Genomic DNA, 24,430 nt, shown 5'->3' on the forward strand with positions numbered 1-24,430 from the left:
TGCTTTGTCCTGGAGCAGATAAGCAGCCGCTGTCAGAAAGAGCTTTGAAAGCGCATTTCCACATTCCTACAGCCAATTCCAAAACAATGACAAGAGGGGCCGCTTGACTTAAGGAGATTATGGGACGTTTCTGGAGGCTAATCAAAGCACAGTAATGCAACAGCGTGTTCACACGGACACTGGGGCATTTCAGCCAAGGCGCAGCAAGCGTTATGCTTCGCGTGGAGGTGGATTACCAGGAGCGCTCCAGCTGCAGAGTCCAGGTGCTCTAAGTGCCTTGCCAGTGTGGACAGGTCGTGAGATAGGGCGCCTGGGCTGCTTTAATGCGCTCTAACTTGCAAGTGTAGCCAAGCCCTTATTCTAGTTAGCATTAACACTGGACACAAGGGAATGTGAACAGCTCAGTGAAAAACTTATGAATGAAGGAAAACTGTAATAATGACCTAAACTTAACTGTCATGGAAATTCTGCATAGCACTACAGTACACTCTGGAGCATTTTGGATCAGAATCCTACTATAATTATAGTGTTCGCCTGTTTCAAGTGAGGTTTACTCACCTCACCACGATCTCCCAAAGAGTTTATCTGTTCTAGTTTTTTGGTCCAATATCTGGCTTCCTCCTCAGGGATATCTATAGTGACAGCAAAGGCATCAGTCATTCGCACCAAATTAGTTGTCCAGCAAGTTATTTTTTTAAATAAATTTATATTTAACAAGAACACTTTAAACAGTGATGATATTCCAAGAAAACAGGATATTTTTTAAAGCACATCAAAGAGCCTTCATTTTGAAATTCACTGAAATGTCCTCTATTAGCATCAAATGTAAAATAAGTTTTAAATAGTAATTTAGTTCCAGATCTCCGTATGGAAACATTCTAGTTTATCGTTACCTAACCAAACACAAAACACGCACAAAGCAGAAAAGAAGGACGCAAAATCTGACGTTTATACTATTATAATAAATATGAGTCACTAAAAAAATTATGAACCAGCTACACACTTGGAAACACAATATGATGTGGTCAAAGGCCTCTTCTCCCAAGTTCTCTCCCCTTAACCCCAGAAGAACAATGCCCCTAACTACCCTTCCAGAGAACACATTTTCACTGATGGCACATCAGGGTGTACGTAAGCATCTACAAACTAATAAAATCACCCCAGTTTTCCTTTGCAGGCCATAAACTGGCTGTTCTGCTGCAATCGATGTTACCTGAATGAATTATGCTAAAGTGACAGTGTGTTGTTCTGTGCTGTGAAGGTTTAACTTTATGGTAAACTAAAAACACTGCTTCCTCTTCTAGAGGCTGAACTGTCCAGTTACACAATTAACATGCTTGTGCATGTCAGCTAGATGTTTGCAGCTGATAGTTTAGTACCTCTGGCTTGGGTAACTCTTTTCTATTTCAAATTTTAAAACAATAAAAAAACATTATATAATGGAGTGTGGAATTCTGTCATTTTCAGTGAGGGTCATCTTTTTGAGGAAGAGATTGTCACTCGCGCTTGGGAGATGAACTAGTGCAGATATACCCTGCATTGGGGCGGGCAGAGAGTGTGCTCTGAGGACCGCAATTTCACAGAATGATGCTCAAGTTACAAATGTACAAGCTGCGAATCTAGACGGTACCAAGGAAAGGCAGTAAGCTGCAACAGCAGCAATGGGGACTGCTGCCGCTGAATTCAAAGCATCTCCATAAGAGAATTAATTATTGAGGTCACTTCAGAAATGTCAGCAGGATGCAGAACAGAATCCAAGAAGGAGAAGTCGTGGAGGAACACAATATTAAAGGAAACGCACTGTTCAGAGTGAAATCTCACCCGAGCCCTCTCCCAGAATACTTAACAAAAGGATAACACTTCTAAAAAATGAGGTTTTAGAAAAACAGGGATCATTTTTGCACATTTTTTTTAAAAAATCACAAATTCAAAAAGTAGCATTTAGCTTTAGTGTTTGCTTTCTAATGGTCCTTCGTTCTTATTTCAAAGTAGGGAATATTCTCCTGGGGAATTTGAGGGGAGGGGGAAGTACCAGAGTCCATCCTAGATAACAAAGGCACTGCTCCAGTTGCTAGTCACCACCATTACAGACCTGCAATTAAATGACAACTTCTAAAGCAGAGAAACAAGAAGGATAATTACTAATATTTATAAGGCTTATAACTTTACATTTTCAGGGATGTCATTACAAAACAAGAGATGTTTCTAGTGGTGGAATTCTTTTTTCTGTGGCTTGAACCTTCATCAATCCATAGGCAGTTTCAAGGATGTATTAGGAAATACCATAAACAAAAATGGAACAGAATCAGCAGCAGTCTGAAATGAATCTTTGACCAAAAGCAGCTAGCACGTTCACTAACTCCTGAAGGAAATATTTAGTGTTAGACTGAGGTTTTATTGCATTACAATAGGAAGTGACAAAACCCTAGTTCAGTTCGTTGCCACAGCCTTTATAAATGTGACAATCTGCAAGGCTAAAGGATGACATCTATAAAGTGAATATCCCCAAGAAATTAAAAAAGTGAAGCTCAAGCCTTTCTGAAAACATCTTGAGAAATACAAGTCCTGTACTGGGACCAGGATAGTTTTGTCCAACACAGTGAAGTCTTTTCCAAGGCCTATGGGACACTTTAGAAGTAGACAGTTCCCTAGACCAGTGTTTCTCAAAATGAGGGTCCCTAGACCATTGTAGGGGTGTCAGATGGCAGGCTGGTGGCTGGGCACCCAGCTGTGAAGGCAGCACCACCCACAGCAGCATCAGAGAAGTAAGGGTGGCAAAACTGTCTGAAAATACCATGCCACTCTTACTTCTCTGCAGCAGGGGGCGCAGCCTTCACAGCCTCTGACTAGCAGAGCCACTCTCGGCTCTGCCTTCAGAGCAGGGAGCTCCATGAGAACAAGGCCATTTTGACTGCATCACTTCCCTAAGCAAGGCCCTTGTTTTCATAGGCCTTGGCTACACTCACACTTTACAGCGCTGCAACTGGGGTGTGAAAAAACACCCCCCTGAGCGCTGCAAAATACAGCGCTGTAAAGCGACAGTGTAATCAGGGCAGCAGCGCTGGGAGCTGCACGCTACACCCGTAAGGGATGTGGTTTACATGCAGTGCTGGGAGAGCTCTCTCCCAGCGCTGCCGCTCTGACTACACTCACACTTCAAAGCGCTGCCGGGGCAGCGCTTTGAAATTCCAAATGTAGCCATACCCATAGAATGTGGCCTACCACTTCTATAGCGTATGAAGAGCCCTGGTCCCCACTCTAACAGCAGGGCAAAAACAGTGAAAATAAAAAATATATAGTACTGTAAAATTTGAAAAACTAATTTGTTAAAACAATGGATCATTTTATTGTACATGTCATGAAGAGAGGAGCTCAAGCTGATGGAGTGTGGAAAACAGGAGTTGTAAGTGCAGGAAAAAAAAACAAAACCCAGAAAAAACTACAGTTCTTATTCGTCATTTGGATTTACTTACACTGGCTTAGAAGACATTTTGTGCAGTCAAGTTTTGGCCAATAACAGCCTAAAACCAAACAAACAAACTTCAGCAACATTTACAAACAAATCACCCTAGGTATGTGGAGAGGTCTGTGGAATTTTTTTTAAAGAAACCTTCATAATAATAATTGGAGATATACTTATCTCCTAGAACTGGAAGGTCCAGCCCCCTGCCTTCACTACCAGGACCAAGTACTGACTTTTGCCCCAGATCCCTAAGTGGCCCCCTCAAGGATTGAACTCACAACCCTGGGTTTAGCAGGCCAGTGCTCAAACCACTGAGATATCCCTCCCCCTTCAAACTTGAGCAACAAAAAACTAATGCAAATCAGCAACTGAAAGCCAAAACTCTGGAAGCACCTTATGCTCTCTCAGTTTCAACCACCAGGGCAAAGAAGCCTCACCATCACCCAATCTTATTTTTCCTGCATCTAAAAAAATGAGATAGTAGGACTGGCAAAATGCTGCTGCTCAGCTGAGCTCTGTTCCACTATCAGATGATACAGTGAGTCATTGTACTGAGGATGTGTCAGGTGGTGGAAAGAATTAAAAAGAGCACATTCTTTTCCTTACATATTGATGAATCCACCAATGTTTCAGGGGCAGCATAGTTAGTGGTCTATGTTCGGTATACTTGGGAAAACAGAGTAAAAGATGACTCTCTCTTTGGCAAGGCACTGCCAACATACTAGGGAAGAGGAAATATTTAAGCTCCTTGATACCTTTATAACAGGGGAACACATTAATTGGAACAGCTTTGTAGGGATCTGCACTGATGCTGCGACAGCTGTCTGGTACCAAAATGTGGTCTTGTCGCCCAGTGGACATGCTGCATGATTCACAGGAAGGCTCTTGCTGGCAGGAATATGGATCCCTACCTTAAATCAATTTTGAGTCAAGCTGTAGCAATCAATTTTATTAAAGCAAAGCCACTGAATTCCCAACTTTTTAGAAGTCTGTGTGGAGAAATGGGTTTGGATCATCAGCACTTATTACTGCACACAGAGGTTCACTGGCTGTCGTGGGGAGGAGTTCTAACCCACCTGTTTGAACTGAGAAATAAGGTGTGTTTGTTTCTGACTCAAGTGGATTCCACCCTGAAGAAACATTTAAGTGGCATCAAAATGGTTGGTTGGCAGCTCTCTTGTATCTACCAGGCATTTTTTACATTTGATTAAATTAAGTGAATGAGTCACTACAAGGAAATGAAATAAACAAACATTCTCAAACTCAATAACCAAATCTATGCCTTCACTAAAAAAGTGAATCTTTGGAAGTCAAGTCAACAACAAAAAAAATGTTTTCAGGGCTGAACAATCTGCTGGAAATCTCAGCCAGTGATGTCATCATTGGGAATATAAAAACACGTAGCTGAACACCTCCCAACATTCGCACAGAGTATTTCAAAAACTGGGCTCAGTTGTGACCTAACCACATTTAACTTCATAAGAACCCATTCGATTATGAGTTTTCTCCAAATTCAAATGTCAGGTTGAAAGCTCCAGAGGAACTGACTGACTCCTCACATGATTCCGTTCTGAAGCAACGATTCCAATCCTAGCCTCTGCTGACTTCTGGGTTTCACCTCAAAGCAAACTATCCCCAAATCTCAACTGCAGCAAGTAAAGTGTTTCTCCCATTCACAACTACTTATGTGAACCTGTTTTTTTCAGCTTTGACATAAAGAATAAACACTGGACAAAACTGAATGTAGAGGACAATTTAAGGGTCTGCCTGAGTTCCCTGGAGTCACAATTCAAAAAAACTTGTGTGCTTCAAAACAGCAGCAGCCTTTGCATTAAGAGTCCAGATACCTGTTTGTATATAATTATGTATAAAGCCACAATCCTTGGACAATGTTATGATTATTACTACAATCACTGGAAAAGGCTTTCAACTCCCACAACTGTGTCCTGTTGCCTATTTCCCCCCCCCCCCCAGAAAATGTGTTCCTTAAAGTCCACATATTTGTTCCTGAGAAATGTTGCTTTACGCTTTTTGAAACGCTTCAGTGCCTTTGACTGCAGGGATATGATAATCTGCTTCTTTTAGTATACTTATGAGTAGGTACAGTAATTTGCTGTCACTTTTGAGGGGTGGGGGGCAGTCATCACAGCCTGAAATATTTTCAAAGGGAGTCCCAGCACAAATAGTTTGAGAATCCCTGCACTTTTAACAGATTGCACTTTGTTAGCAGATACCAGCACATGTTCAATCTCTCTCCACCTGAGAAAAAGGAGCTGCAAGAGAAGTTTGTTGATTACCAGTTGATGTAGAAATCAGCTATCACAGAATCATAGAAAATTAGGGTTGGAAGACCTCAGGAGGCCATGTAATCCAAACCCTTGCTCAAAGCAGGACCGACACCAACTAAATCATCCCAGCCAGGGCTTTGACAAGCTGGGCCTTAAAAACCTCTAAGAATGAAGATTCCACCACCTCCTTAGGTAACCCATTCCACTGCTTCATCACCCTCCTACTGAAATAGTGTTTCCTAATATCTAAACTAGACCTCCACCACTGCAACTTGAGACCATTACTTCTTGTTCTGTTATCTGAGACTAGCCAAGCTCCATCCTCTTTGGAACCCCTCTTCATGTAGTTGAAGGGGGATATCAAATCCCCCCTCACTCTTCTCTTCTGCAGCCTAAACAAGCCCAGTTCCCTCAGCCTCTCCTCATAAGTCATGTGCCCCAGCCCCTTGATCATTTTCGTTGCTCTCTGCTGGACTCTCTCCAACTTGTCCACATCTTTTCCATAGTTGGGGGTCCAAAACTGGATGCAATACTCCAGATGTGGCCTCATCAGTGACGAATAGAGAAGAATAATCACTTCCATTGCTGGCAATGTTCCTACTAATGCAGCCCAATATGCCATTAACCTTTGTGATAAATGAAGCAGGGGGTAGCTCCCTTTGATGGACACCCAGCCAGCCAGTTAGCTGTAAAATCCCTGTTGGTACCTGTTCTCTGCTTGCTTTACCTGTAAAGGGTTAAAAGTCTCCCAGTAAAGGAAGTGGGCACCTTGACCAAAAGAGCCAATGGGAAGGTAGAACTTTTTTAAAAATCGAGAAAAAAAACTCTTTGTCTGTTGTTCTCTCTGGGCTGAGAGACAGGCAGCAGGAATGCTGTGTAAAGTTTGAACCACATATGAAAACCATCGGATCATATCTTGAACTACTTTTAACAACCCAAATAAGTAAGTAAATTAGGAATGTTTCGGAAGATGTGATTAGGTTTATTTCTGTTTATTTTTTTAAGTCTTGTGAACTCCTCTGTGCTAACCCCAGATGCTTTTGTTTGCTTGCTTGTTTCTGGTGCTTAATTTTTGGAATTGAATTGCTCTTTTAAAATATAGCAAAAGCCTAAGTTCCAGATGTATTTTCTTCCTTTTTGTTTTTAATAAAATTTACTTTTTTAAGAACAGGATTGGATTTTTGGTGTCCAAAGAGGTTTGTGCATGTTGTTTGATTAGCTAGTAGCAACAGCTAATTTCCTTTGTTTTCTCTCTCAGCTCTTCCCTGAGGGGAGGTGGGTGAAAGGGCTTGAGGGTACGCCACAGGGAGGAATTCCCAAGTGCTCCTTCCTCAGTCCAAGGGGTTGTTTTTTGGGGGGGTTTTTTGCATTTGGGTGGTGGCAGTGTTTAGTTGCAAGCTAAGGTCAGAGAAAAGCCTTGGGAATTTAATACAAGCCTGGAGTGGCAAGTATTAATTTTTAAAATCCTTGTGGACCCCCACCTTCTGTACTCAAAGTGACAGAGTGGGGATTCAGCCATGACAGCCTTCTTGGCAACAAGGGCACACTGCTGGTTCATATCCAGCTTCTTATCCACTGTAATCCCAGGTACTTTTCTGCAGAACTGCTGCCTAGCCATTCGGTCCCTAGTCTGTAGCAGTGCATGGGATTCTTCTGTCCTAAGTGCAGGACTTTGTACTTGTTCTTCTTGAACCTCATCAGATTTCTTTTGGCCCAATCCTGCAATTTGTCTAGGTCACTCTGGACCCTATCCCTACCCTCCAGCATATCTACCTCTCCCCCAGCTTAGTGTCATCCTCAAACTTGCTGAGGGTGCAATTCATCCCATCATCCAGAGCATTAATAAAGATGTTGAACAAAATCGGCTCCAGGACTGACCCCTAGGGTACTCCACTTGATACCGGCTGCCAGCTAGACATCAAGCCGTTGATCACTAACCGTTGAGCCCAATGATCTAGCCAGCTTTCTATCCACCTTATAGTCCATTCATCCAAGAATACCATGGGAGACAGTATCAAAAACTTTGCTAAAGTCAAGATCTATCACATCCACTGCTTTCCTCAGATCCACAGAGCCAGTTATCTCATCATAGAAAGCAATCAGGATTGTCAGGCATGACTTGCCCTTGGTGAATCCATGTTGACAGCTCCTGATCACCTTCCTCTCCCCCAAATGCTTCAAAATGGATTCCTTGAGGACCAGCTCCATGATTTTTCCAGGGACTGAGGTGAGACAGACCAGTCTGTAGTTCCCCGGGTTCTCCACCTTCCCTGAGCTATCACTCAGTGTGTATGGAATGAGGCAGCACTACAGACTGACACAGATAACACCTCTGTGCAATACATGATGGACACGGTGTGGCATATCCTAATTAGCCATGTCAAAAGCCCTAGTGGTTTTCTCACGTTCCCATTATTGTTCAGGCTTATCTTAGTGTTACTCCACTCAAATTCAGGAGACAAGAAAGTGTTCAGTCTTATTTGAAAGAATAAGACACCATTCAGACCAAACCTTGGACTAGATGGAATACAGTCCTCTATTATCTAAGTGAAGCTGGCAACTCCTGAGCCATGTTTCAAGTTTGAACCACCAAAAGAAGTTATAAAAACAGTGAAACAGGCCCCATGGCAATATAACAAAGCACATGAATAAGATGTGAAACCAAATTAGATATTAAAAGGAAATGTGGAATCTGAACCCTTTATCTATGGTTTGTTAGCTTCAAATTAATTTTTTTATTTTTACAGTCATTTAATGTATTGTTTGGTTGTATTTTATTTTAAATTTAATTTTGCATTTATTTTGGAATCTGATTTTTAGTTTACAGTAAATGAGCAACAATATACAAACCAAATATTTGTACTGTAAAATGGATCATTAATATGACCTGGTGATATGCAAAATAAACACACTGTTGTATTGACAAAAGAGAGTTTTCTTTTTTGTTCAATTTATCTAAGAACAGGTTTTTGGTATGATTAATATTACTTCTTTTGTCCACTGTGTGCCTACTCAGGTAATAACTCTGGTCCTCAGAGATCTCCACCCATCCAGGTTTTTGTTCCAGCCAGCAAATAGTTGTTTTTCTTAAAATCCACTGGCTTGCACTGTATATAGAATTCTCACCTGCCTTAGACTTTAGTATGACTTAAGACATTTAAATGTTTCATATGCAATATTAAGCAGGTCACAATTTAAAACTATTAAGTGCTGGTTTGATTAAAAACCTGGACTGTTGGATGTTGCCAAGGACTAAAAATGAGAGTCCCTAACTTAAGCAATGACCTAACACCACAGCACCTGAAAAGTCTCACTCTGTATGTCTACACTACAGGATTATACCGATTTTACAGAAACCGTTTTTTTAAAACAGATTGTATAAAGTCGAGTGCACGCGGCCACACTAAGCGCATTAATTCGGTGGTGTGCGTCCGTGTACCGAGGCTGGCGTCGACTTCCGGAGCGTTGCACTGTGGGTAGCTATGCCATAGTTCCTGCAGTCTCCCCCGCCCTTGGAATTCTGGGTTAAGATCCTAGTGCCTGATGGGGCAAAAAACATTGTCGCGGGTGGTTCTGGGTACAGCCTCACCTCTCCCTCCATGAAAGCAGCAGACAACCGTTTCGCGCCTTTTTTCCTGGGTAGACTGTGCAAACGCCACAGCACAGCAAGCATGGACCCTGCTCAGCTCAAGACAGCAATCATGGACATCATAAACACCTTGCGCATTATTGTGCAGTCTATCCTGAACCAGGACCTGCAAAGCCAGGCGAGGAGGAGGTGACTACGGCAGAGTGGCGACGAGAGTGATGAGGATATGGACACAGAATTCTCTCAAACCGCGGGCCCCTACACTTTGGAGATCCTGCTGGTAATAGGGAAGGTTCTAGCCATTGAATACCGATTTTGGGCCCGGGAATCAAGCACAGACTGGTGGGACCGCATAGCATTGCAGGTTTGGGATGATTCCCAGTGGCTGCGAAACTTTCACATGTGTAAGCGAACTTTCATGGAACTTTGCGACTTGCTTTCCCCTGCCCTGAAACACCAGAATACCAAGATGAGAGCAGCCCTCACAGTTGAGAAGCGAGTAGTGATAGCCCTTTGGAAGCTTGCAACACCAGACAGCTACCGGTCAGTCGGGAATCAATTTGGAGTGGGAAAATCTACTGTGGGGGCTTCTGTGATGCAAGTAGCCAAAGAAATCATTAAGCTGCTGCTACGAAAGGTTGTGACTCTGGGAAATGTGCAGGTCATAGTGGATGGCTTTGCTGCAATGGGATTCCTTAACTGGGAGGGGGGGGGGGAGATGGAACCCATATCCTTATCTTGGCACCGGAGCACCAGGGCACCCAGTACATAAACCGCAAGGGGTACTTTTCAATGGTGCTGCAAGCACTGGTGGATCACAAGGGACGTTTCACCAACATCCACATGAGATGGCCAGGAAGGGTTCATGACACTCACGTCTTCAGGAACGCTACTCTGTTTAAACGGCTGCAGCAAGGGAATTACTTCCCAGACCAGAAAACAACAGTTGGGGATGTTGAAATGCCTGTAGTTATCCTGGGGGACCCAGCCTACCCCTTGATGCCATGGCTCATGAAGCCATACACAGGCAGCCTGGACAGTAGTCAGGAGCTGTTCAACTACATGCTGAGCAAGTGCAGAATGGTGGTAGAATGTGCATTTGGCCGTTTAAAGGCGCGCTGGCGCACATTACTGACTCGCTCAGACCTCAGCCAAACCAATGTCCCCTTTGTTATTGCTGCTTGCTGTGTGCTCCACAATCTCAGAGTGTAAGGGGGAGACCTTTATGGCCAGGTGGGAGGCTGAGGCAAATCACCTGGCCGCTGATTACACGCAGCCAGACACTAGGGCTATTAGAAGAGCACACCACGAAGCAGTGCGCATCAGAGAAGCTTCAAAAACGAGTTTCATCACAGGCCAGGGTATGGTGTGACTGCTGTGTTTGTTTCCCCTTGATGACCCCCGCCCCCTTTGATTGACTCATTCCCTGTAAACAACCCACCCTCCCCCTTAGATTACAGCTTGCTTAAGAAAATAAAGTCACTATCATTTAAAAATCATGTATTCTTTATTAATTCATTATAAAAAGAGGGACAGAACTGACAAGGTAGCCCGGGTGTGGTTTGGGAGGAGGATAGGAGGGAAAGAAAAGGCCACTAAAAAAATTTCAAAGTAAAGACAGCCTTTTGGTTGGGCTGTCCACTGGGGTGGAGTGGACAGGTGAGGAGGATGTGGAACATGGTGAGGGTGGTTACACAGGGGCTGCAGCAGCACTCTGTGATCCTGCTGCTGTTCCAGAAGCTTCACCAGACGCCAGTGCATGTCACTTTGATCATGCAGCAGCCCCAGAGTTGCATACTGCCACAGCTGATCTTCCTGCCGCCACATCTCATCTTGAGCATCCCCTCCTGTCCTCACGTTCACTGGCATCTTTCCTGTAATTTGATACCACGTCCTTCCACTCATTTAGATGAGCTCTTTCATTGGGGGTCACTTCCATGATTTCCGAGAACATTTCGTCTCACGTCTTCTTTTTCCGCCGCCTTATCTGAGATGCCTCCCTACTCCGTCCCGAAGGCTTTGAAAAATTTGCAGCTGCATGAGGGAGGGAAAAAAGGGAGAGAAGTATTTTAAAAGATACTTTTTACAGAACAATGCTTATACTCTTTCATGGTGAACAACATTACTCACCTTACATAGCACACGTGATTTCACTACAAGGTCGCATTTTGCATCTTAATATTGAGTGCCTGCAGCTCTGGTGTTAGAGATATCACAGACGCAGGTCCGGGCAACAGAATTCGGCTTGCATGCAGCCATAGTAAGCCATTGTCTTCCGCAGCCTTCATATATCCAGAGCCCTCCTTTACCAAATAGCAAGCAAAGCCTGTTCAGTGCTGCTTCTTTCCTGTTAACTTGCAGCAGCAGAAACCACCCTCCCATCCAATTCTCTGGGATGATCGCTTTGCCCCTCCTCCCACCGCGTGGCTGGTATCATGGAAGATCACTGCTAAACACGGCCCCCCCACAGCGTGGCTGGTAGCAGGGAAGGGAAGATCCCTGCTACCCAAACGCAAAAAGCTCAGCGCCAATCACCCAGCCTCCTTCGTCCTGCTTGGCTACCTGCAAGGAAGGATTTCTTTTAAGCAACAGACAAACAGCTCAGTAGGAATGGCCATCTCTGTCCCCTTAATTAAATTCCGGAATTTCAGCCAGGTTACCATGAACGATATCACTCTCCTGAGGATAACACAGCGAGATAAAGAACGGATGTTGCTTCAATGCCAGCAAACACCGGGACCATAAGCAGCTAGGCTTTGTCATGCAATGATACCGAATTACTTGCTACATGCATGGCGTGGTCAAGTGTCCTACCATGGAGGACGGAATAAGGCTGCCCTGACCAGAAACCTTCTGCAAAAGCTTTTGGAGTACCTCCAGGAGAGCTTCATGGAGATGTCCCTGGAGGATTTCCGCTCCATCCTCAGACATGTTAACAGACTTTTCCAGTAACTGTACTGGCTGCGAATCAATCATTAATCAATCATTTTAATCATTAAAAAATGCTTGCTTTTAAACCATATTTTATAGTTACAAAAAGGTACACTCACCAGAGGTCCCTTCCATGGCTTCGCTGTGTGGGATAGTGGCTTGGGAGGGCAATTCCGCAGGCTGAGAAAAAGGTCCTGGCTGTTGGGGAGAACGGAGTGCTGTGTGCTCTCTGCAAGCTCGTCCTCATCTTCCTCGTCCGCAGAATCCTCAGCCATGGCTGAGATTACCACCCCCACCTCGGAATCCACGGAAGGGGTGGGGTAGTGGTGGCGGACCCCCCAAGAATTGCATGCAGCTCAGCACAGAAGTGACATGTTTTCGGCCCTGCCCCGGACCTTCCGTTTGCTTCTTTCGTTTTCTGGTAGGCTTGTCTGAGCTCCTTAACTTTCACTCTGCACTGCACTGAGTCCCTGGCGTGGTCTCTCCATCATGGCCTTGGAAATTTTTTCACATGTTTTTTCATTTCGTCTTTTGGAACGGAGTTCTGTTAGCACAGAAACCTCTCCCCGTACAGCGATCACATCCAGTACCTCCCATGCGGTTCCTGCTGGAGCTCTTTTTCGATTCTCAGGAGACTGCATTGTTATCTGTGCTGATGAGCTCTGCGTGGTCACCTGTGCTGGTGAGCTCTCCACGCTGGCCAAACAGGATATGAAATTCAAAAGTTCGTGGGGCTTTTCCTGTCTACCTGACCAGTGCATCCGAGTTCAGATGGCTTTCCAGAGCAGTCACAATGGTGCACTGTGGGATACCGCCCGGAGGCCAATACCGTCTATTTGCGGCCACACTAACCCTAATCTGACATGGCAATACCGATTTCAGCGCTACTCCTCTCGTCGAGGAGGAGTACAGAAACCGGTTTAAAGAGCCTTTTATTTCGATATTAAGGGCCTCGTTGTGTGGACAGGTGCAGGATTAAATCACTTTAATGCTGCTAAATTCGGTTTAAACGCGTAGTGTAGGCCAGGCCTCAGCCTTGAATCTCACTCTTAAGGACAGCGAACCCTTGGAATCTCTGTAAGCCATGAGCTATTGCTAGGCAACTACAGCAATGGGCTAGCAGATCAACCCACAGACATTAGACACCTGGAATAAAAGACTAAAAAGGACAACAACAAAAGAGCAGAGTGTCTGTTTGAACAGATGCAAGCACAGAAATTTTGCTTCATCTACATGGTAAACAAATTGAAGTACAGAGACTATTAGCAGATGGACCATGACCAAAAGTTTTTATCCAGGATGTAGGGCAATGAACCCTAAAAGCCATCTCAAGATGGCAGAGGTGAAAGCCAAGGAGAATACATTAAGTCAAGCAGCAAGAAAAAAAATACAATACGTCTTTTGCTTGTTAAAGAAGTGTTCCTTCTGGGGTTCTGCAAAGTCTTCAAGAAAAATATTTCCATAACACCGAATGGATGACGCAGACACGATAAAGAGAACAGAGTCATGCTCCTTGGGTGCAAATGTGCATTGTCTGCCTGAAGTAACTAATGGGGAATAAAGAAGGAATAGAAAAGGAAGAAAGTGCATCGTCCAACAAAAGGAGAGTGCACTCCACCTTCTATTTTTGGAAAGCTACTAACTAAGTGTTTGCTCAAATTTACCAAATTGTACTTAAGCAAGCAAATATGCTCTTACACACCCCACTCCACTCTTATCCGTTTTATTGTATTTGGGAGATCTTCACCTGGGAAAAAAGGAGATGCACATTCTCAGGAGTTATTTAGGAATACTGTCTCTCTTCTCAAAGCCATTATGTTCTCTGCTCCCACAAGGGGAGATCTCTCTCCCACTCCCGCCTCCCTTCCTTGCTATTTTTGCCTTTTCAGCCATTTTCAGTATCTCCTGTGGCAAGTCTAACTACATTGACAGGGAAAACCTAAGCTCAGAAAAACAGTAGTGCTGTTTACTCGGATAGGCAGAGGGTTAGTCAGGAAACAGAAACCTTGAAACCACTAAGTTGATGCTCAAAAATCTTGCAGTTTCACAGAAAGTTCATGTTTCAGGTTTGAATTAAGTAAACATTTAACAAGAGGTTCACCTCATGCACTCGGAATGTATGGCTGGATTTCAACATGATAAAGAAATACATTACTTACAAGAATTTTAGAATGAGAGTCATTAATTTTGTATTGTAAATTAAATGTGTCTCCACATGTTTTCTCTAAAACTTAACTATGATGTAAGCATTCTTGGAAGAAATACAAACAAATGAAGTAAGATAACTGAAGGAGAACGGATTTTCAGGAATTACCACCCTGCAACAGCTGACTGAACCACAACCACTTAAAAGAGCACAGAGAGTTGCTGTAGCTGCTGCAGACATCAAGTGGTTCAGAGGATCTCTGAACTCAGGAGTTGGCAGGTTAAACAAAGGAACAAGTATTTCACTTTTCGAAACGTGAACAGACTTAAAAGGGCTCTTCTAACTGTTTGGGATTTTACACATTTTTAAAGTCAAAAGAGAATTGTAATTCACTTAACAGCCTCACTTTTTTGTTATAAACCCTGCTCCTCAGATACTTATGTTGTGCTCATACATTGGACAATTTGTTTTTAAAGAATAGCAAGAAAAGCAATGTGCCGCTTTCAATTCTTGAAGAGAATATAGGAATTGGGGGGGTGGGGGAGAGAAGAATCACATTTAAGACGTAAGGGATTTTGCATTTATCCAACACAAAAGTCTGCTCTACTATATAAAGTTCTTTAAGATAACTGCTTTAGTGGCTGTAAAAAGAAATCAGCACTCTACATGAGGGATTTTTACTTTACACTCATACAAGATGAGGGTAGAATTTCTGCAATGTAGAATGAGCAAGTTTCAGCAGATAGTTTTCTTCTATATTACTAATGAAGCAAGACTAACATCTCACAAAAAGTTTAAGGTGATTATCTATATTGCAGTAGTGTCTAAATTCCACCAGACACTGCCAGCACAGAGAAAGAGATCACAGTCTAATGCATGGAGAAGTGATGCAATATGCAAGCAAAGTGATCACGATAAAGACAAATACAAGACCCCCAAATCCATCCCTTTACTCCACCTAAATGAGCAGTTCACTCATAGGATAAGGAGTTGAATTATGTCAGTGACTTCAATGGTGTATAAAACCCAATTTTTTTAATTACAAAAATCAGATTTTGTAATTAAATTGGATTTTATGTAAAATAATTACAGGTTTATTTTTTAAATAAAGTTAAAGTTAAAATTGTGGTGGATTCACCATCACTGATCATTTTAAAATCAAAATTGGATGCTCTTCTAAAAGATCTGCTCTAGGAATTACTTTCGAGAAGTTCTCTGGCCTGTGCTCTACGGGAGGTCAGACTAGATCGGGGTGGGCAAACTTTTTGGCCTGAGGGCCACATTTGGGTCTGGAAATTGTATGTGGGGCTATGAATGTAGGGCTGGAGTGCAGAAGAGAGTGCAGAGTGTGGGAGGGGGTGTGGTTTGCAGAAAAGGGCTCAGGGCAGGGGGTTGGGGCACAGGAGAAGTGTGGGGTGTAGAAGGGTGCTCATGGCAGGGGTGGGGTGCAGGAGGGAGTGAGGAGTGCAGGAGGGGGCTCAGGGAGGGGGTTGGGGTGCAGGAGCAAGCTCAGGGCAGGGGGTTGGGGTGCAGGAGTGGGTGCAGAGTGTGGCAGGGGGCTCCGGGCAGGAGGTTGGGGTGCGAGGTGCAGGAGGGTTTCAGGGTGCGGGCTCCGGCCCGGTACCGCTTACCTGGAGTGGCTCTAGGGTGGCATCAGCACGAAGCAGGGCTAAGACAGGCTCCCTGCTTGCCCTGGCCTCCCGCCACGCCGCTCCCAGAAGCTGCCAGCACCATGCCCTGCAGCCCCTGGGGGAGGAGGACACAGAGGGCTCCACATGCTGCCCTCCCCTGCTGTTACCTCCCCCCAAGGTCCCCATTCCTGGCCAATGGGAACTGAGGGGGGCAGTACCTGGAGGTGAAGGCAGCGCATGAAGCCCTCTGCCCCCCCCCAAAGGGGCTGCAAGGACGTGGTGCCGGTCGCTTCCAGCAGCAGCGCGGGGCCTGCGGCATCATGGGGGTGGCAGTCCCGCAACCCAGATCCAAAGCCATGATGGGCCAGAGCCAGCTCATGGGTCGTAGTTTCAGGGCCAGCTCTAGGCACCAGCATTCCAAGCATGTGCTTGGGGTAGCACTTCTCAAGGGGCAGAACTCTTTTTTTTTTTTTTGCGCCCTTCGGCAGTGGCACTCTGGCTTTTTTTTTTGCGCGCGCTTGTGACAGCAAAAAACCTGGAGCCGGCCCTGCATAGTCTGCCCACCTCTGAGCTAGATGATCACTGTGGTCCCTTATGACCTATGAATCCATGAACCTATGAATTATGACACCCTGTGTTAAGGCCTAAACTTACTCTCATCTATTATCATTTAAATTAAATAAGTATCAGAGGGGTAGCTGTGTTAGTCTGGATCTCTAAGAGCAGCGAAGAGTCCCGTGGCACTTTATAGACTAACAGACATATTGGAGCATGAGCTTTCGTGGGTGAATACGCACTTCATCAGATGCATGTATTCACCCACGAAAGCTCATGCTCCAATACATCTGTTAGTCTATAAAGTGCCACGGGACCCTTCGCTGCTTTTATAAATTAAATTAAACATTACGCATTACATGTTTGCTGCCAAAGTTTTAAAGAAAGTCAAAGTGGTAGAAACCACTAGCCATGCCACTATTTAAGAATCAATTTGTCGAAGTGTTATTTCTGCTTTTGACAACAGCAGCAGCCTCTTCTGCAAGTGCAGAGTTTATGTAATTAGTTCAGTTTAGTGATTAAGACTAGACAAGAAAGAAAAAGTTACTCACCTTATAGTAACTGGAGGTTCTTCAAGCTGTATGGTTCCTATCTGTATTCCAGTGTGGGCATTCATGCTTTCCATGCACCCAGAGCTGGAGAATTTTGAAAGCACTGTCAGTCTACTCATGTGAGAGAAAATCTTTGCAAGCATCTTGGACTGCCCACAGCTCCAGAATGTTGATGGACATCCCAAGAGGCCAGGATGCACAAGTTCCCTGCACTGTCCATGTGAGCTTAAGAGGGAGACATCTCTAACAATCATGCTGTCTGGTGAGGGAGAAAAAGAAGGGAATGCCTACACATACTTGATGGGGATTGTTCCACCACAGTAGATGATGACAATGGACTGTTTGGGGAGTAGACTGTCGGAAGCCACGCCTGCAAGCAATGAAGATGGTGTCTGGTGAAAGCATGAAGTAACATGGACCAAGACATTCTTTTTGATGTTTGTGGGTTGTTCATGAGCTGATCTATGAAGTTATTCATCCCTTAGAACCTGCCCATCAGCAGATAAGCCCTTGCAATGACTGAATTGAGGGACACTCCAATGAAGTCTGTGTTGGAGTGAGGACACAGACTTCGAGTTTGCTCTGACCCCTAGGAAAGAAAGAAGCTCAAGCATTGCTGATGTTGACTCAGGCTTCTTGATGTGGCTTGGCAGTGATAAGCCAATAATTGAGATAAAGACAACCACAAAGCCAGAACACTTGATATGGGCTGCTACTACTGAAAAAACCTTGGTAAAGACCGTGGGGAAGTAAGAAGGCGAAATGGGAGCACTCTGCATTGAAAATTATCAGGGCGCACCATGCATCTGAGACAACATCTGTGAGCGGGGTGAACGTCCACATGAAGTACATGTCCTTCATATCAAGAGTTGTAAATCATATGCCCTTTTCCAAGCATGGGATTATTGATGCAAGTGTGACCATTCAAAATTTCTGCTTGCAAATAAAATGGTTGAGATGGCGGAAATCGAAGATGGATCTCCAGCACCCTTCTTTTTGGATACTAAGTAGTATGTTGAGTAAAAAAAACTCTTCTCAGTGCTGAAGAGGTACCCAACTCCATTGTTCCACGCTGTAGTTGGAATTATTTCTTGTTTGAGAATCTCCTCATGAGAAAGGCCTCTGAAAATGGGCAGGGAATGGGGGCTTTGGAGGAGGTCAGATGGTAAATTCAATTGAATAACCAGAATGGATGATGATGATTAACACCCACTTGTCTGTAACTGCACTCCAGTTGTGAGAAAAGATTGCTAGATGACCCCCAAAGGATGCGTGTGAATCAGTAGATGGCAGCATCATTGATTTGCAGCTCTCAAACGCCCATCAAAAATATTGGTTAGATGGGGTTGGATGATGCTGTCACAGAAAGTGCAGGGAAATGGGTCTTCTGAATGCTTTGTTTTTTACAGGGTGGCTCATAAGGACATTCGTGGTAAAAAACTGTTGAGCTAACCATCTAGGCTGATATGATTGTCTGTGGAGTTCTCTCTTTGGGGCAGGTCAGATATATTCCCAGGAAGCAGAGGGTGGCCCTGGAGTTCTTTAAAGAGTGTAAGAATACATCTGTCTTTTAGTTAAAATGATGCCTTCCACTGAAGGACAGGTCCTCTGCAGTGTTCTGGACCCCTCTGGGAAGCCACAAAGTGTGAAGCCATAATTCATGGCACATCACAATGGCAGTTGCCAATGACCATGCAGACATATCTGTTGTATCTACTGCTGATTGAAAAGCAGTCCTGGCAAACAACTTGCGCTCCTAAACAGTAGCCTGGAATTGAGCTCTCTCTTTTCTAAATTCACATATTACGCAACTAGTTCAGATAATCGTACTTAGCCAACAGTTCTCGATAATGGGCTATTCTGAACTGAAGGTTAGAGGAAGAGAAGACCTCCCTTCCCAATAAATCTGTGTGTTTACTTCTTCATTAGCCAGTGTAGATCTAAGGGTGTTTCTTTCTAGATCTCTCCATTGCAGCCAAGACAAGCAAAGAGTTAAGAGCAGAATAAGAAAAGATATTCCCTTTGGCTGGGACAAAATAGCATTTTTCTGCCCTCTCAGTGGAAGGAGTGCAAGTGTCTTGGGTATATCAAACTGTTCTAGATAGTTCCAGAATGCCTCCCTTACAAGGAACAGCTATCTAGCTGGATCTGGAGAACTGTAGGATGTTCGGGAGTTTACACTGGGAACACTAACTATGTAACTGTTCCTGCAACTGTGTGGGGTCACTGGGGAGAGGCAAGGGGATACTGGAGCAACTGCTTCCTCTGGAGTTTATGAGGACCATCTCATTAGTACTGGGGGAACCACCAGATTCAGTTCATAATCTTCCTCTTCCATGGGTACAGAAGGAAGCTTTGGCTGTCCTCTCGCAGGGGAGGATGGACTAACTCCCTAGTGGATCATGTTAACTCTGCAGGGTGGTAATGATCCCACAGTCCTTAGTATGGCCAGTAAGATGGGTCAAAGGGTGGTTGTCAAGGCATGATACCGCACAGAGTGAGGTACCAAAGGTTCTGTGGCAGGTGCTGAAGTGGAGGTTGGTTACAGACTAGTCCAGGAAGGGATGCCTCAAAGAAGAAGATATCAGTTCCTCGTGTAGTTTCAAGTCCCCAGAGAAAGAAAATGCCAATTCTGAATCCATCAGCAGTACCAGCGATTCTGCTGGAGGGAAACCATGGCTGGAAGATAGAATGGGGGACAGACTCCTCCCATAAGCTGCATCTCCTGGTGGAGTCAGGACCTCCCTTCTGAGGAAAGGATCTGACGATGATAGAGACTAGGGATCTAGGACAGAATAAACATCAGGTATAAGACTGTGCTCTCCCTTGAATACAAGGGGACCTGTCCATTTGAACCAGCAGAGCTGGTGCAGCTGTTACAGTTTGGCAAGGTAAAGCAGATACCATCGTGGTTGAGGCTGCCCTTTGTCAGTGCCCTTGGTTCTCAGTTGTTAGGGTTACTAGGCACCCAAGTACCATTGCCACTGGAGCAAAGTCTGGTACTGATGGACACCAGGATTTGTGGGCTTTCAAATCATGACCCTGATGTTCTAAGTTCTCATGGGCTGAGTGGGAAGACTTGCTCAGCTTAGGCAGGGCTGAATCCAACTTCTCTGAAGTGGATTTAGAGGATGATTTGCTCTTGCGTTTGTGAATGCTCCCTGCCTTTCTGACAAAACCCCAAAGGGGGAATCTTTGGGAGCAGACTCCCTCGCTCCTGTGTCAGACCTCACAGCAGGAGGCACACTCTTTGCTGATCCAGACCCATATACAGCCAGGGTCTGATTGCCGCCTCATAGCTTTCTTCACTAAGTGCTTCTTAAGACAAAGTTCCCACCCCTCACAGACACGAATGAGGATACTGCACCATGTTGCAACAAGGGCTTCCCTGACGCAGTACAGGCAACGTTGGTTGTCGCCAATATAGAAGCAGCATGAGCAGGAACCACAAATTCTGAAACCCTGAATCCTGGGCTTAGTTCAGAACCCACAATGCAGTATGGGGGCAAAGGGTTAGGAAATTCCCCAGGACAGAGCTTCTGACCGAGGTCATGAAGTATTAAGAAGGAACTGGAGAAGCAGGCAGTCAGTCCGCTCCGCCCTCTATCTCCTTGGTTGAGACATAAGAAAAGCAAGGGCACATGAATGGACCAACAGACAGTGCTTTCAAAATTCTCTAACTGTGGGTGCACAGAGCACATGTGTACCCATAGTGGAATACACATAGGGACAAGCACTTGAAATACCTCATTTTCTCTTCCAGTCTGAATAAAATCTAGGTGTGAAAGGATGAGCTCTGCTAATTCTAGAATCTTGAAGGACATGGTGACAAGAAAATCAGTTCAATTCACTAACTATAAATATTTACTTCATTTAATAAATCAGTTTTCAATGCAAAACATGCTCTGATAATTTTTTTCTTGTGTGTCCAGCATAAGGTAATTTTATTTAACTAATTAAAAAACAAAAATGCTCAGAGGTTTTTACGTATTTAGTTGCATTTGAATTCCCAAATACAGCTTGACACTAATCATAATTAAAAAATTAACCTAGTAATTAAAACATTTTTCAACATTTTCTAAAAATTAAGCCTCAGAATAAATGTAAGCTGAGCTTTATAACAGCTTAAATAATTGTGTATAAATACAGTGTATCCTGTTTAGCAAAAACAAATATAGTATAACGGCTATATTTAGTAGCAAATCAATGAGTTTTAATGGTTACAAACAAGTGAGAATCAACCTTTCTTTAGGAAAATAACTAAAAATGCAAAACAATTAAAATTCATTATTTAAATCTAATCACCCGGTCAGTGGCTAGTTTTCTATAGGCAATGTAATATGATGGGAGTTCAAGAGGAGTTTTCATGATGAGAGGGTAATGACCTTCCAGACCAGATCCCTACATATGGCAAAGACAAGACCATTTAAAGTACAGGGCAGCCTCTCATGCTGGTCTAAGTCAGAAAGGAATGTCTATTATATTTATAAAATATTATGTTCATTCTGAACTGCCTCATCATTCAGCTATCATCTGTGCGCACAAAAATCATACTCCGTAAGGCTTTCAGAATATGAAATCTTGACACAGATCTTAGAGCCTCAAAGCCAAATCCTGAGTCCTGCTTACATCATAGGAAGGGGTACATAGGATGAATACTGCTTAACTTGGCTCTACAGCAGGATGGCCAATTCTGAGGATGGTTGTCCAAGTGCACAAACGATCTACAACCAATCTGCAGGCTCATGGTGCAGTGCTACTCAGCTCAGAGGAGAGCTCATGCAAAGAAGTCAGACAAAATAAGAGGTCACCTTATACTGATTAACAAGTTTAAAACGCTTAGCAAGTTCAATCAGATAACCAAGGAAGCAAGAGCTAAGCTTGTCCCCTATGCCTTTAGCGGTCCCAACAGCCCTTATGGGTTGGGGAGGAAGTAGCCTAGTCCTGTGTGTATTCTGACCACTAAAATATCTACATTTTTCTAATCTAGCTTTTCTCTGTAGATATTATTGTAACTTCTTTATGACTGATGCTTTTGCTCTAAATTAGCTGATTTTCAATGTCCTGTAGTTTTTAACCAGATGCATCTATACAGCTGAAAAACTGCTCCTATAAAAGTTTGTTATTCCTGTGTTGTTGGGTAGATGATATTAAGCTAGGATACAAACAAAACAAAACATCCAACTTTATTTACGAAGAGGCAGCCGTAGATGGCACTTGCACTTCATTAAATAAATTGCACAGTTCTCCAATTCATTGCACCATCTAGAATGAAGAAACTGTCAGCTAAGTGGTTTGAAAGTGCTCCCTGGTTCAAAATGAAGCATCTTGTGTCACACCCCCGAAACTCCTAAAACTACTATTAGCTTTAGCTCACGCTAGGCTAAATATTCACAGCACAAAGAAAGGTTCAAATCCCTCTTATTTATGTTGAGCATCTAGGTAACAAAAGATTCAACAAGGAAGCTATAATATATGAAATGTCATCTGCAGTTAGGCTCAGAGCACTACACATGTTCTACTGTTATTGTGATATAGCATGGCCAGAGGGCAGCAGGAGAGGGTTAGAAGGGAGCCTTATTCCCTGTAAGGGGAAGAAAGTTTGCTATAGATTAATTAGAGCACCTGAAGCCAATTAGAGCATCTGAAGCCAGTCACATGATAAAAACCCCTGCTTCAATCAGAGAGTGTGGGAAGAATTGGTGCTGGAGCAGAGAACAGTTTGAAGGGAAGCAGAGGACAGTTTGGAGAAGTGCTGCGGTGAGCTAAGTCCAAGACCCTAAGTAAAGAGGCACTTGGCTTGTACAGAGGGAGGGCAGGAAGCCCCCTACAAGCTGAAGGACAGGAGAGGGAAGTAGCCCAGGGGAAGGAAGTGTCAGTTCAAGTGGTTTACCACTATCCTCAGGGCCTCTGGGCTGGGACCTGGAGTAGAGGGTGGGCCCAGGTCCCTCCCTCTCCACTCCCCTCCTCTAGGACACTAGTGGGGCAGTTAACATTCCACTGCAGGAGCAAGAAATGGTGCCCTGAACCCTCCCCAAAGAAGAGAAAGCGTGAGACCCATCAAAATAGTGCCGGCAATTTGCGACATTATATAAACGACGATATAAACAGAACTCCATTGAAATGTTATCCCTCAGATTCTAGCATTCCAGTTAAGCCACCAAAATACAACTCACCAAAAGGTAACTCGAATCTTGTATCCAGCAAAATTTTATGGGGAGTTGGCTTTCTGGTCCCACAGATCTCATCATGCTTCATTACGACCTCTGCCTCCAGCGTAGACCACTCTCCAGGTCCTTCCTATAAATTAAAAGCCACAAATTCAAGTCCCTAGGTCTGACGATCCTTTATCCTGGCAGTCATCCTTATATAATGAATTCCATTGGACATTTGCTGATGTAAGGAGCCCAGGAACACCCCAAAAGGATTAATAAGATTAGCAATATACTCTGCTAGTCTTTACTTCTAAAAGTTAAACCAGTTTTCTGTTTGCCATATCCCACTGCTGACTACTTCTCCTGGAGATTTGGCTGCACAAATTCTGCAGGATCATTTAAATGCTTATACCAAGATAAGGAAGAGAGAATTTAAAATGTAACTGCAGCAAACCTATTCACATCCGATGGGAATTTTGCATAGAGAATCCAATAACAATCACGGAGGAGAACTGGGGCTCCTGAACAATCAAATTCATGGGGGCTGGGTTCCCCCTACCTCCTTTTGCCTATTTTCTCCTATTGCCAAAGTTAATTACCATCTCCCAGCTCTAGAATATCCAGCTCTGTAAACTCTCTCTTTTAAATAGTGTCCACATACACTGGGCTATGTAAATAAATGAGTAAGTTTAGACCTGCTTTCAGAACTTGTGACTTGAGTAGCTAACAGAAGAATTTCAGAAGTTAGGAAATCCCTGTTACTTGGCAACCAACACTAATCATAGCATATGTTTTGAGGCTAACTAACCTCATCAGACAGCCGGATGGCCTTAAGTGCAATCCACACAGTCCCGACCATAGTGTCCCAGATCAGCCCTTTGTTCCATACTTCTACAATCAGGCCCAGGTCCAGTCGACTGATCTCACTGCAAGGAAACAAAAAAGCAACATTTAAGAGAAAACTAGAAAGTAGTAGTAAACTCAGCTTTTGACTTTAAATGACAACCATTTGCACACAAGGGAATAAATAACCTCAAGTAAGATACAGTAATTTAAAAGTATTACGGGGGGGCTGTTATATCTCTTGAAGGAAATTATTTATATGCACCTTTTCACATTAG

At 43.9% G+C, this 24,430-nt stretch overlaps 1 protein-coding gene across 1 annotated transcript in view; it reads right to left on the reverse strand.

The window, feature by feature from the left end:
* Window positions 1-24,430, reverse strand: part of UNC13B (unc-13 homolog B) — a 336,698-nt gene that overhangs the window by 304,872 nt on the left and 7,396 nt on the right. Inside the window, exons 2-3 of the mRNA XM_050943528.1 lie at window positions 24,118-24,235; window positions 23,331-23,454 (exon numbers count right to left, since the gene is read on the reverse strand). Of these exons, the coding sequence (XP_050799485.1) occupies window positions 23,331-23,454; window positions 24,118-24,235 (242 nt within the window). The remainder of the gene's footprint in view (window positions 1-23,330; window positions 23,455-24,117; window positions 24,236-24,430) is intronic.

Source organism: Gopherus flavomarginatus, chromosome 3, assembly GCF_025201925.1.
Source record: "Gopherus flavomarginatus isolate rGopFla2 chromosome 3, rGopFla2.mat.asm, whole genome shotgun sequence".
In the NCBI taxonomy this organism is placed as follows: domain Eukaryota; kingdom Metazoa; phylum Chordata; order Testudines; family Testudinidae; genus Gopherus; species Gopherus flavomarginatus.